The sequence below is a fragment of the Gossypium hirsutum genome, chromosome A09, assembly GCF_007990345.1.
Source record: "Gossypium hirsutum isolate 1008001.06 chromosome A09, Gossypium_hirsutum_v2.1, whole genome shotgun sequence".
Lineage (NCBI taxonomy): Eukaryota > Viridiplantae > Streptophyta > Magnoliopsida > Malvales > Malvaceae > Gossypium > Gossypium hirsutum.
In genome coordinates this window covers 83948323-83963290 of record NC_053432.1, presented here as the reverse complement: position 1 = coordinate 83963290, position 14968 = coordinate 83948323, and the positions used below count along the sequence as shown (strand labels likewise).

Here is a 14968-nt window from a genome sequence, read left to right as displayed (position 1 = left end):
TTTAAATGATTAAATCGAATTGTTATTTTTTTAAGAGGGTCAAAGTATAATTTTACCATTTACCATTATTAATTTAAAATTTTATAAACTATAAAAAAACCTAAATAATATTTTTTTTATTTTAAAGAGGACCGGAACCTCTACCATAGTCTAACTTCGCCACAGGATAGAGCTCTCACCAATCATTTACAAAATATAAATTTAAATCCTATTATCCTATGAAAAAATTTAGTAGGATCAATTTAAAAGGGAAAGAATCTTACCCTAAACCTTAAACTTATCAAAATAATTGTTAAAACTCTTAAATACCATTCTAGAATCAAAGTTGTGGTTTCATAATTTTTTATTTTTTTACTATTAATATTTTAATAATTTAACCATCAGATTTCATATTTTATTCATATAGAGTATGTACGTTAAATTTGTTTCATATAGAGATATTGGATCAATTCGAAAATTTACCATTAATATTTTAATGATTTAGCCGTCATATTTTGTATGCTACTCATATAGAGTTTGCACGCCAAATTTGTTTCATATAAAGATATCGGATTAATTTAAAATTTTTCATGCATGACAAGTACAATTATATCAATAAACTCAAAGGTTGAATCGTTAAAATATTAATTGTACAAAAAATTATGCATTTGTGTAAGTGGATCCTCCTTTTAATGCATAAAAAAAAAGAAAAAGAAAAAGAGAAGTTGCTTGATAATAGTGTTGGCCTTTTAAATCGTACATGTTTAAAGGATTAGGGGTTTAAGATTTAGTATTTAATGTTTACTTACTTTTTAGATGATATTAGGAATTAAAATTTAAAGTTTAGGTTAAATTACTTTTTAGGGTTAGGAATCAAAGTTTAAGGGCTAGTGTTGAATTATTATTAGGATTTAGGATTGGATAAGAGTTTAAGGATGAGGGTTTAATTATTTTTTAGGGTTTAGGGTTATTTAAGGTTTGAAGGTGAGGATTTAGAATTTATATTTGTAAAATAATTAATAAATTTTAAAATTTTAAAATTGAAAAAAATATATTACATAAAAATAATTAAATTAAAATATAGAAACTAAATCTACCCCTTAAACATAATACAAAGATTAATATTCCTTTAAAAAACTACCCATAACTAACCTTAAGCTAAGTTGCTTTAGCTATGCTTTCAGAAAAAGCGAAGTAGCTTTAACTACAAAAGATGTTTGGTCAATCATGCGTTTAATTTTCTTAGGCAATGAAACAATGCATAAACATTGATGATTTCACAGAGTCCGACATTAATTTGGATCAAATGGTCGAACATGTTTTTGGAATTCCCCGAGTTATGTTTCGAATTTCAGCATCTTTAATCTTCTTTTTGTTCAATAGTATGTCAGCTGAGAAGATTCCGACGATCTTCATATTCGGAGATTCCATAGTTGATGTCGGAAACAACAATTACATCAACACATTAGCCAAGGCAATGTTTCCAAATGGAATAGACTTTTGCAAGAACTGTCTCTCTGGGAGATTCACTAACGGTAGAACGGTAATTGATATCTTAGGCAAGTTTCTTCTTCTTCAATAACTTTTTTTTTTATGATAAATATATTTTTTATGGTGTGATGTTTATCGTGATTGAAACTGAAATAACAGAATACAATTAGAAAACTTGAAGTGTACAATATATATATGAATAATTATCCGTTTTTATCCATACTTAAAAAATTTTATGTAATTAAATTAAATCCATTTTGGCCCAATCCAATTTGAGTATTAAATGGCAATAACCAAAACAAGCCTAACCCAACTCAAAAAATTTATTTCAACTCTAAAATAATCTTAACACATAAGATGGCTCGACTTGAAATCAGAGGCAAATCTAAAAGGAGCATGCAAGGGTCTTGGCTCAAAAATGAAAAATATTTATTTAAGTCATTTTATAAATAAAGAAACTATAAATTAATATATAGTAAAATTGTACTTTGTGCCCCCAAAATCAATTCAGTCCTCTTATAAATAAAAATAAGTAAATTGATATATAATAAAATTACAATTTAGTCCTCCTAAAAATGAAATTATAAATTAATATAAGATAAACTTATATATTAATCTATAAAAAAATTATAATTAAATTTTGGTTCTCACTACAAAAATTTCTCAATTCACCATTATTTGAAATCCTGATTGTCAATCCTGAATGACTAGAATTTAAAAAAAATTTGAATAAAAAATACCCAAACTTTAAAAAGCCCGAGCAAAAAATTAATCCACTCAAGATAATTCGACCGAAAAAACTCAAAGACCAAAACAAAAAATGATAGGAAAATTTTAAAATCCGAATTCAACTATTCCAAGGCAAATTCTACCAGTTCATTTGATAGATCTAATATATATAGAGAGAGAGAGAAACTTACGACTATACTTATGAGACGGAACTGTGAAACTTTCGAGCCGAAGCGGATAATATCTCATAAGAGGATACGAATTAGATTGAGAATTTTTTTTTGTTTCAATTTTGTTTGTGGCAGAACAGCGTTTGGGTGCCAAAGATTTCAGGCCTCCATATTTGGCTCCTAATACCGCAGGCGACGCCGTTTTAAGAGGTGTCAATTACGCATCTTCTGGTTCTGGAATTTTGAACGACACTGGATTAATCTGGGTAACATATTTTTCCTTCTGAAAACGCTTAATACCATGGTCAAATTCTACTAGTAGTCATTGAATTATATTTAAATTATTAATTTAGTCATTATACTTTAATTTAGTCAATTTTAGTCATTGCATTTTTTGAATTTTAAAATTTCATTATTGATTCAAATGATAGCTGTAGTATGATTTTTTGTGAGTATTATTATGTGAAAATAATAAGTTGATATGTCATTTTACATTTGATAATATATTTGTTACATATATAATATTTTAAAAATAATAAAATTTAACTTAATAAATTTAATATCTATATTGAGATCAGAATTAAAATTTAAAAATTCAAAAAATACAGCCTGTATAGACTAGAAATTACCAAATTAAAGTGCATAAACTAAATTCACAATTTACATATATCATAGGGACTAATAGCATTATTTAACCTTGAAAATTTGATGCAAAAAGTTGCTATAAGATCTAATTCGATAACAATGATTTTTTTTTTTAATTACAGGGTGGTCGTATTAGCTTAGATGAACAAATCAGTAACTTCGAGGAAACTAAGGCAAGAATTGTCTCAATAATAGGCAGACGTGAGACTAAAAGGCTGCTTAAACATCAATCATTGTTCATCGTTGTTACTGGTTCAAATGATTTCTTTTTGGGGAAAGAAACGATATCCAATGGATAGCTTTTAAGTTCGAAATTTGAATCTCAACTTAGAGTAAATATTATTATCTTAAAAAATTTATTTCAATTGTATTGAAGGGAAATCGATTCTATTAGAATAAGTTGTTAAGTATTATTCATTGAGAATTGACGGATCTCTGAATGAATCGTTATTGTTCTTGATATGGTTTTGTTTTCTGACTCTACCAAGTATCCGAGTGCCTGAGAAGGCGATGATATTGGTTCATAGAATAGGAGTGACTCAGTCACTAAAAAAACCTCATATTTGTGCTTGTTGAGATTTGAATCAGTTAAATCACTTTTTGGAGCATCAACTTGGCAACTATTCCTATATTAGGGTTTGAACTTTTTTTCCAAGTTATGCCTTGAACTTAACAATCGTTCTCACGTTGGGGTTTAAAATTTTTATTTGGTTCAAGTTAGTCCCTGATATTTCTTTGAAAACCCTAATATAGAAACAATTGCCTAATTCAAGCCCCAATGTGAGAATGATTACCAAGTTTAAGGCCTAACTTGAACAAAAAAAATTTAGGCCCCGAAATAAGAATAGTTACCAAATTTAAACTCTAAATAGTGATTTAACCCAATTGAAACCTTTATACCATACATACATATATGGCATTGTTCCACTTTATGAAATTGCTCTCTCTTTAAAGACATGAGTTATCGACAAAGTAATAAGACAAAAATTTTACCGAAAACAATACTAGAAGTGTTGAGGAATCCATTAGTTTCAATCGAACAATACTACACAAACTTCTCCTAAAGAGTGAAATCCTCAACAAATTTAATATATATATTAGAAAATCTTAATGATTTTTTTTTTAAATTATGCAGAAACTTTATTATTTGGAAGCTAGAAAAATTATTGTGACAAATATTCCAAGATTTGGGTGCACACCTTTTGAAAGAGACAAAAATCCAAATGCCAAAGGCTGCATTGCTTCGTTTAACGAGGATATCAGTTCATACAACAAAAGATTGAAGAGGCTACTTACGGATCTTACTGCCAATCTCACTGCTTCAACCTTTGTTTATGCAGATATTCATGCAATGCTTAAAGATATCCTCCAGAATTATGGATCTTATGGTGCGTATATCGCATTATCTTTATATTACTCTTAACTCTTTATTTATTTATTTTTTTGAAAATATTCATATTTGAAACTCACACTAATTAAATATAAAGATGTGAAAAAATAAAGAGAGCACAATTTCATATGTATACCTTAAAAATTCAAGTGTGAATAACATAAACGGTACGAGTATCAAGGGTAAAGTCTGAAAATATTTTTGGGAAGTCAGAATTCAATTGTATCTTTATAAATCTTACCATTTTAATAGCCTATATTTTTATAAATCTTAAAAGATTAAATCAAAATTTTATCCTTTTAGAGGCTAAAGTACGATTTTACCATTACTAAATTTAAATTTTATAAACTACAAAAAGAAAAAAAAAACCTAAATAAATTTTTTTCCATTTTAAAGAGAGTCGAGTTCCTACCAGCCCCAGAATTCACCACTGATTGAATATATGGCATTTATGTTATTGAGATTTTTCTAAAAAATAATGTATATATTATAAATTCACATATGAGTACATGGGTGCAATCCTTTTGGAATTCAAATACATATGTGAATTAGAGTCAAGTAAATTTGGAATAAATTATTTTGGGTTTAAAATTTTTAGATCTAGTTTATTTTGAGTTAAGGTCATTTAATTTTGACGTTTGAGTTTTCTGAGTATAAACATTATAAGTTTGAATAATTTCTAGTTTGGATTGTTTTAGGTTGAAGTTAGCTTCGGGTTAGAGTCAATTCAAGTTGTTGAATTTTATGATTAAGTTGATTCAAGTTTGAATTAATTGAGAACTGATAAATCTCGATTCCATTATTAAAAAGAATTAAACATATTCATCCTCAGCAAATATTCATATCCGACAGTGAAATATGAAATCTTGTTTTATTTTGTTTTTCCACAGGATTTGAAAACGCGGACGATGCATGTTGTCACAAAGTCGGAGTTCATGGAGGTCTACTCCCATGCTTTTCATTATCCAAAATTTGTTCAAATCGAACCAAATATGTATTTTGGGATGCATTCCATTTGACAGAAATCAGTAATGTGATCGTAGCGAGCCACATGATGGACGGAGGCCTGAAGTTCATGTCCCCGATGAACATCCGACAATTAGTGTATTCTTCAACTGTTCATCCCGATGATTAGGGTTTAAAATCCAATCTATTTTTTTTTTCACCCATTAATTTTCAACACTAATCCTCACCATTCAAATGATTTAGAAGTAGCCAATTTTAATCTCTAAATCATACTTTAGTCCTACATATGTTTGCTTTGTGCCATTAATTTCCAGCTATTAGTGCTCTGATAGTCATATATTTCACATTATGTATATTAATTTTTTTAATTTGTTATAATTATGTTTGAAATGTTATAAGTTTCCACGTATTAATAATTTAATATAGATGATTGCTTATAGATCCTATTTTTGAAATTTTTTAAATAATAGAAGAAAGGTCGTAGCAGCCTTTCCGTTAAGAGAGATGCTTATTTAAATATATACATATATATCCATTAAAAAATAAAAGTTCAAGCAAGGAAAAATAATATATCGAATAATAAATTCAAATAAAATAAAGGGTAAACTATCAAAATAGTCACTTTTGTTTCCTTCAGATTACATTTTAGTCACTTATATTTGAAATATTACGTTTTGGTCACTCATGTTATTTTCTTGTAACATTTTAGCCACTGAGTGTTAATTATCATTAACGGTGTAACAGTAAGCTGACGTGGCACGTTAAATCATCATTTCAAATGAAAATTTTAGGTTAAATTATACAATTCGTTTTGAGAAATTATTTTCTTTTACGTTAAAAGAGATGGAGAAGGGAGAAAAATAGAGGGAGAAGCAAAAGAGAATGAAAAAAAGAAGAAGGGAAAGTTAAAAGAATATAAAAGAAAAAAAGTGCTTAAAACAAAAAAAATATAGGGACCGATTGTATAATTTAACCTAAATTTTTTTTTTTGAAATGGTGATTTAACGTGTCACGTCATCTTACCGTTACATTGTTAACGACAACTAACGGCTCAGTAACTAAAATGTTACGACATGTTAGCGTAAGTGACTTAAACGTAACATTTCAAACATAAGTGACTAAAATGTAACTTAAAGAAAATAAAAGTGACTATTTTGATAGTTTACCCTAAAATAAAATAAAAAGCTCAAAAAATTTGAAAGAGGAATGGTTGTTTATAAGCTTATTTTTAAAATTAATTTCTAATCTAGAAATTAAATTTATTTTTTTAAATACGTAGGATAATAAGATTTTGAAAGTATTTATCAAATTCTAAATAATAATAAAAAAATATAATCAATCTTTAGTTTGAGAAAGAATTCAAAATTCATTACGAATTTTTTTAATTTAGTTTTTCTTTCAACAATTTCATTGTAAGTTCTGATTATATTCGTTTTGATACAATGTTTAAAACTACCTATAGCCCCTCCCCAACCCATAAATAGGACGATAATGCACTTCAGCCCACTCGAACTTATATCCTCTTACATTGACAATAATACTCATGTCCAGGGGCGAAGACAATAAATTTTTTTAGGAAGGGCCGGATGAAATTTTAATTTTTTATAGTTTATATTTTTATAATTTTTAAAGAATTAAATCGAATTTTTATAATTTTAAGGGGGCCAAAGTGAAATTTTACCTTTACTAATTTAAAATTTAAAAAAAAAATTAAGGGCCTTACATTTTAGGGAGGCCGGGGCCCATGCCAACCCCGTGGCTATGCCTCTGCTCATGTCAATCGAGTTAAAACTTTTTAAAATTAATTAAATTCAAAAGGGAAGATAAATTCTAATATGTTTTGCGATAGAGATTTGAATCAATAGATTATAAATTTAACTAAATAATTAAAAATAATTAACTATATACTTTAAAACTTGGGATAAATATTTGAAGGTAAAGTAGATAATATTCTTAAATATAAAATTATTTTTTAATAAAAAATAAAATTAGATATAATAATTAAAATAAACTTATCCTTGTCAACGTATCAACTATGCTATTAGACGTAATTTACATGTTTATATTTAATAAAATAATAGAATTTTATTTTCTGTAATTAACCTAAAGATTTAAATTATTAAATATAATTAAATTATAGGTAGAATGAATTTTATTAGTTTATTAAACTATTAATAAATTTATATTTTAGTCATTTAACTTCAAAAAGTTACAAAATGGTCACTGAAAACTATTTGGAAATATTCATTTAAGTTATTGAACTATCTAAAAGTATTTATTTAAGTCACTAGTCTGTTAAGTTTTTTTTTAAACAGTCCAATTAGCGAACTCTAAGCGACGATTTAATGATTGATATGGTAGACTAACACCTATCGGCTAGTAGAAAAACATACATTAGATTGAACTCAATCTAACTTTCAGTTTCGGAGATTGAAAAAAGTTGTTTGGATTTTAATTTGTAAACTCGTTACTTTCAAAGTTGTTTTATTAAAAAAAAAATCTAATTGATAGGAAAGAAGCAAAAGGAAAATTTTCGATTGGTGCAAACAAATAAATAAAGCCATACAACAACTATTTTAATAGTTTAATGATTTAAATAAAAACATTCAAATAAATCAGTGATTATTTTGTAACTTTTTTAAATTTAATTTCCAAAACATAAATTTACTGAAAGTTTAATGATCTTGCGTATAGTTTACCCAAATATCAAATAATAACCATAAACACAATTTTTTTTTCAATTCGAAAATTTTCCAATTTTCATATATACTTTAAATTCCATATATATAAAAATAATAATTATATCTAACCATAGAAATTAACTTCTATTAAAACTCTTGAAAACCCTAAACTTACCCTATTGAAAAAAAATTATTTTCTTTTTTCAGTCATGAAAGAGAGATTTTGAGTTATTATCTTCACTCTTACCTCTCTGTATCACTCTGCCGCTGCCGCTGTCGTTGGCATTGACGCCATTGAAAACTAAATGGCTTTAGGTACCTCTTTCAATTCATTCCACTCTTAAAACTCAGGGTTTTTTTTTATGAAGAAATTTTGGTTAAAATCATATGCATGTTCTTCATGTTCATAATTGCAGGGCACGAGCAAGTTGGTGTTAATAAGTTCAAGCAATTCGATTGCGTTGTTGATTATTCAGATCATTATTATTATCATCAATCCAAGCCGAACCAAAAGAGCAACAGCCATGGAACGATGATGATCAATAACAGGAACACCATGAAAAGGATCATGAAAGAATGGGAAATCTTAGAAAAAACTTACCAGCATCAATTTTCGTTAGGGTTTATGAAGGGAGGATTGATCTTTTAAGAGCCGCCATTATTGGAGCTTCAAAAACACCGTATCACAATGGGCTTTTCTTCTTCGATTTACAGTTCCCTTCCGATTACCCCAACAATCCACCCAAAGTATATTACCGTTCTTTTGGTTTGAGATTAAACCCTAATTTGTACAATAGTGGGTACGTTTGTTTAAGCTTATTGAACACTTGGGGCGGTAAAGGGACTGAACGGTGGTGTCCCGATAAATCGACGATTTTACAAGTCTTGCTTTCGTTACAAGGACTGGTTCTTAACGAGAAACCGTATTACAATGAACCGGGGATTAAACCGGCGTGGTCTTGGGAATCTTACAACGCCGATGTTTTCGCTTTGTCTTGTAAAACGATGCTGTATTTGATGAAAAAACCGGCGAGGAATTTCGAGGGTTTTATCGCCGCGCATTTTAGAGACCATGCGAGTGTTATATTGAAAGCTTGTGTTGCTTATCGGAACGGCCGGGTTCGGGTCGGGTTATTCGACGGTGATGCTCCGGTTGGGTCGAAGAAGAAGAAAGTTAATGTGTCGAAGAAATTTAAGGATTCCATGAATGAGCTTTACCCTGAGCTTTATAAAGCTTTTAATCGCATTGGTGCTTCGATGAAGAACTTGCCGGAGAAGTTGGAGGATGACGGAGACGGAAAGCCGGCGAATGGTATTATCGGAAAACTAAAAAGGTTTTGGGAAGCCATGACAGCTTAGATGAAAGAACTGGTAGGCAAAAATGGTATAATCTTTTTACACTTGGATTTTAGTTTTATTATTTTGCAGTACTAAGCTTGGTTAATCTCTCTTGTGGAGTTTATGCATTTTGATGTGAAATTTAGTTTTTCTTTTTTAATTTTAATTCCAACTCAAAAATTCTTATTGGTGAATTCGAATTCATCCCTCAGAGCAAAGTCAAAAAAAAAATTTGGGTCGAGATTAAGTAAATTATATATTTTTATGGGAGTGCAAACGCAATTTTATTATTGTATTAATATAAATAATTATAGTTTTTAGCAAGATTAAATTAAAAATTTTAATTTTTTAGGGTCAAATTATAAATTTGACATTTATATACTTAAATTTTATAAAACATCATGGGCTAGAAGCATAATTTTCTATTTTAGGTAGAACCCCTGCTTTAACCAATCCGATCCTAAAAATAGTTTACCAGCAACTTCTTATAAAATCATACAAATTTAAAAATAGAAAAAAATTAAAGTTAGTATCATTAAATTTCATGGACCCACAAAATTATTCCATAATAATGTTTATACATAAAGTATCATTAAAATTTAATAGAAATTTCTACTCTTGAATAAATATATTTAGGTGAAATCGATAGAAAATATGTTTTTAAAAACCCTACTCTTTAAATAGGTTTAATTGAGAGCAGTAATAAAATAATAATAATTTAAATTACTAAGATCACAAAAGTCATTAGTTGTATCAGATTATAAAACTGCTGAAAGTTATGTAGGAATTTCAACAAAAACTAACACATCAACCTCCCTATCAGATATCATATTAGCTATATAGTCTGCAACTAATTCTCTCCTTTAAGATATGTCTTATACGTTGTAAGGTCTAAATGATCTTCCTGATCAAAGTAGAATTCGAAACATCTGAAACCCCTTTCTAAATTGCTTTAACCACCTTTATACTATCAGATTGGATCAGTACCCTATCACTCTATCGTCTTTGTAAAAGAATTATTCCATCCAAAATATCCCAAAGTTTAACATTAAAAATTTATTTAAATGTTTTTTCCAATATATATTAAAATTGGTCTTTTCCATTAAAAGTTCCATTTACTTTTATTGTTATTTTTTAGTAAATAAGTAAAATATAGTCTAATTTTTTATGTAAAAAACTTTCATAATACTTTCACTTTTTTTTTCCTCTCCAATAAGTACATAATATAAAGTAGTAACATAACTTTAAACGTTATTAAAAGAAACCAATATCGACTTTAAAAAATTTAATCGGAAAAAAGAAATCCCTCTTTTAGGACAACGGTGACGGTGACGCACAGTTCAGCAATGCCTTAAAATTTGAAAAATTTTCAATAAAAAGAAGGCAGAAACACCCAACAAGTTGTTTTGTTATTTAGCTAAAAACAACAACTTTTAGGACTTTCATAAATAAAGCCTACTTACTGTGTGCTGATCAGATAAGGTCCTACTTGGTGTTATTATTTACCATTTTAGTCCACTTACTTTAAAAATTCACCTCTTCATTATTAACTATTTGTCCTTATACTTCAAAAGTAATTAACCTTAATTATAAGGCACTTTTTCCACAAAAGAACTTGGAACTCACAGAGAAAATATTGCAAATAGACTTGAATATCAAACTTATTGACATTAATTTTTAGGGTTAATTGCACCTAATATCCTTAAAAAATTGTTTGGAATCTAAATTAGTTTCTAAACTTTAAATCATTATAATTGAGTTATCAAAGTATCGGTACTGTATCAATTAGATTCTTCTATTAATTTAGTTGTTAAATGTCAGTTCGGACTTGACATGAAGCATATTTGAAGTACGTGGATCAAATTATAAATATGTATAAAGCTATCGCATGAATGTTTGAATCTGATATGTTAAAAGTAACAAAAAATGCCAACAAAATTTATGAGGGTTATAAATACACCATATTTAAATTGTATCTGCAGTAAATGCATAGGTGTTTATAATTTGATTCATGTACTTCAAATTTGTTCCGTTAAAATAAAGTTTGGGAACCAATTTAAAATTTTAACCATAATTTGAGGATGTCTTACGGAATTAACCCCAATTTTTAAACTAATGGAGGTTGTTTTTTTGCGGCTACCCCATGTGATACATGCTTCTGAGTTTTGAAGGTCACGTGAACTATAAAGGTCACAAGAACATTGCCCTAAATTGCCAAGAAAGAGGTTTAATTTTAAATTCCATCCCTTTATTTATCAATATTAAGGAAGTCAGTCCCTTTAATTTATTGAAATTTAGTCCTCGTATTTTATAAATGATATATTTGACAGAAAAAAACTACATAGTCATATATTACACACATCCTTTTACACTGAAGATATGTATTCTTGGAGACATGTCATACGTTATTATACATATAGATTTTTAAATCCCATCATATATTGTTGACATATGTGAATTTTAGTATAATTGGTCAGTTTTAATCCACATTATTCTACTTCTTAATTTATTTATTTGGTAATATTTTGAATTTACTATGTGGTTACTAGAACGTAATATTTGAGCTCGTTGAGCACCTCGTACGATAGAGGGTCGACCGAGCAGTGGTGCCCCAAAAAATTGGCGATCCTCTAGGTCTCGCTCTCAATCCAAGTGTTGTTCCCGATGAAAAAACCATTTGAGCATTATTTTGAGACCTCATGTGTTTATCGAGACGGTAAAGTTCCTGTCGGATCCTTTGATGGTGACGTGTCGATTTGTTCACTTAATTGATATAATGATATGATGTTTTGAGAATTTAATTAGAATATTTCAAAGTTCGAGGACTAATTTAGAATGTGAATCATTGTTTGAGAACCATGTTATAATTACACCCAAGGTACGTACATTATGTATGAAAAACACATGCTTCTGAGTTTTGTAGGTCACGTGAATTATGAAGGTAAACTACCAAAGAAGGTATAATTTGACTATTATCCTTCTACTTTATGAAAATTTAGACGTCAGTCCCTCTACTTTAGTTTATTAGAATTTGGTTTATTTTACGAAAACGGAAAAATTAGTCCAAGAGTAACACTGATAAAACTTATGCTAAATCACTAACCTAGAAATCAAAAATTCAGTAATTCATATAAATGGAATTAGTAAGAAATCAATAGTTCAACAAATTATGTAAAACAAATTAACAAAAAAAAATTCAAATCATGTGTTCAATAAAAAATGTACTAACTTCTCAGTTTTCATAAGTTACGATGACAAAATTTGGAAAAATTAAAATAAAAGGATTAACTTATTATTTAAAAATTTTATATATATTTTTTAGATAATTTTTTAAAATCAAGACTAAATTGGTTGAATATGTAAACATTAAGAGATCAATTTATTATTATATCAATCAAAATTATCTACAGTTGACTTAAAACATTAATTTTTGTGATTAATTACATTTAATTGCTCACTCTCAAAATTGACAATAATTAAATTTATTTCGATTTTTAAGATGAACTAATTTACTCAATATAAACATTTAAGGGGACTGTTTTTACCTATTATATTTAATCCTCTACTGGGTATTTTTAATATGAACTAATCCGGATTCTGCTATTAGAATTTTTTTAATTTCTTAAAATATTCATATTTAATATATATATATATATATATATGAATGGGAGAATATTTTCATTAAACATTTTTGAAAAACATAAAGAATTTGAGTATATTTATATCGAATTTATATATATTATTCAACTTCAAACATAATAATATAAATCGAGACTGATCAAAATCGATATACAATACTATTACATACATGGCTTGTAGGCAAATTTAATCTTAACAAATAAGACTATATTTTTAATTAAATAAATCGGATTAATTTTGGTTTGAGTTAATTCCCATTTAAAATACTATTAATTTACTATTAATTTTGTTTTGGTTAATTTTGAGTATGGTTTTTTTTCCCTGTTTGAATTAACTCTAGACTGGAGTCGTTTAAGATTTAGGTTATTCAAATTTGATCATTATAAATTTAGATTATTTTGATTTTTTATCACTTCATATTTAATATTTTGAGCTTAAATTATTTTGAATTTAAATTATTTTAAGTTTAAATCATTATTTGAGTCTATTTATGTTTAAATTATTCTGAGTTTAGATAGTTTAGGGTTAAAATGAGTTCAAGTCTAAATTAATTCGGGTTGTAATGGGAGAAACAAACCGCTAAATTTTATATTAATCGGACGGCTCAAAATTAACACACACGAAACCGCGTTCCTGCCGAATGTTTCCCACGCGTTTTGGTGTCAATGGAATAGATCTTCTCGCATGCACGCGTTTAGTCTTCCCAGCACGTAATATATATGGTACATTCTACTATCAGTCCCTGTAATATGCTTATGTAGTGAATTTAGTCCTTATATTTTGTTTCGTCCATTTTAGTCCATGTACTTTTTGAATGGGTCAATTGTAGTCCTTGAAAATTTTGAGCTTTAATATTTCAATTTTGATAGCATTTAAATTCATTTGGTTAAATTATACTTTTAACTATGCGTAAAGTTGTAAGTTTAGTACGTGTTTTTTTTATTTTATTATTTTTTATACTTATAGTTTTCGAATTTAAAAATTTAGTCATGATATAAAAGAAATTCATTAAATCCTATAACTGGCTTTTTTTTGTGATTAATACTTAAAAATAACATACCGACATGATATTACACATGTGATAATATGTCTATCACATGAGATATTGGAAATAAAATAATGGCTACCATTTGCTCATGATTGGAATTTCAAAAATTAAAAACTACAATTACTGAAAACGACCAAATTAAAGTATATAAATTAAATCTAAAATTCACCTAAAGTTTTTTTTTTTTGTAAAAATTGACGATTTCATATCATTTTATCCCAATACATGATACTAGCTAATAAGAACATGGCATGTGCCATGTTTTTATAGTACGTTACACACTTTTTAGGAAAATATAAGACAAAACTGATAGCACTTTTAATTAAAAAAAAAAACTTCAGTTACCTGAGTAAAAAACATTGGTATAATTAAAGGGTTAATTTTATAGTTAAGCCCTTGATAATTTATATTAGGACATGTTTAGGTATCTTAATTAGATGAAAACTCGTTCTCAAAAGTACCAAATTAGAGGTGGCTCTATTTAATATTCTTATAGTTTGGTCCAATTTAATAGACTTATACCATAAACATTGATTTTAGTTGTGTGCAAGCCCAAAATTAAAATTGAATTAATTCGATTAATCGAATGATGATTGAAATTAATTCGATCGAAAATCTGTTAAATTTTTAAAAAAATTTCAATTATTATTCAATTGGATTTAAAATTGATTAATTAATTGAATCCACCACTTAATTAAAATTAATAATATATATAATGTCAATGGACTTAGGAAGGTTAAATCCAAATTATATAAATAGTAAGACAAAGAAAAATAAGTTGAAATAAAATGTGAAATATCTAAAGATTAACAATAACAAAACTCAAAACCTCAAAAACTGTCATTCTAGTTCGGTTAATTGAAAACTGAACAAATTAAATGAATTTAATTTA

The 14968-nt window shown here is 27.5% G+C and overlaps 1 protein-coding gene and 1 pseudogene across 2 annotated transcripts; both read left to right on the top strand.

The window, feature by feature from the left end:
• Positions 1-424: 424 nt before the first annotated feature.
• On the top strand, positions 425-5746 carry LOC121206405 (GDSL esterase/lipase At4g16230). 2 transcript variants are annotated; one of them, XM_041077320.1, is made up of 5 exons: positions 425-1538; positions 2505-2635; positions 3137-3187; positions 4150-4402; positions 5295-5746. In XM_041077320.1, exons 1-5 carry the CDS (start codon positions 1229-1231, stop codon positions 5537-5539), a joined length of 990 nt encoding a protein of 329 aa, XP_040933254.1. In that variant the 5' UTR covers positions 425-1228; the 3' UTR covers positions 5540-5746. The 2 variants fall into 2 exon arrangements, with proteins under 2 accessions (XP_040933254.1, XP_040933255.1); XM_041077321.1 differs by lacking the exon at positions 3137-3187 and having other exon boundaries at positions 428-1538.
• Positions 5747-8222: 2476 nt separating this feature from the next.
• LOC107926447 (putative ubiquitin-conjugating enzyme E2 38) lies at positions 8223-9583 on the top strand (annotated as a pseudogene).
• Positions 9584-14968: the final 5385 nt, after the last annotated feature.

What these genes read in the sequence shown, in the direction of transcription:
- LOC121206405 (XM_041077320.1), top strand. Translation starts at nt 1,229, where the DNA reads ATGAAACAATGCATAAACATTGATGATTTCACAGAGTCCGACATTAAT. An exon ending in AACGGTAATTGATATCTTAG is followed by an intron (nt 1,539 to 2,504) that starts GCAAGTTTCTTC and finishes TGTTTGTGGCAG; the next exon opens with AACAGCGTTTGGGTGCCAAA. An exon ending in CCAGAATTATGGATCTTATG is followed by an intron (nt 4,403 to 5,294) that starts GTGCGTATATCG and finishes GTTTTTCCACAG; the next exon opens with GATTTGAAAACGCGGACGAT.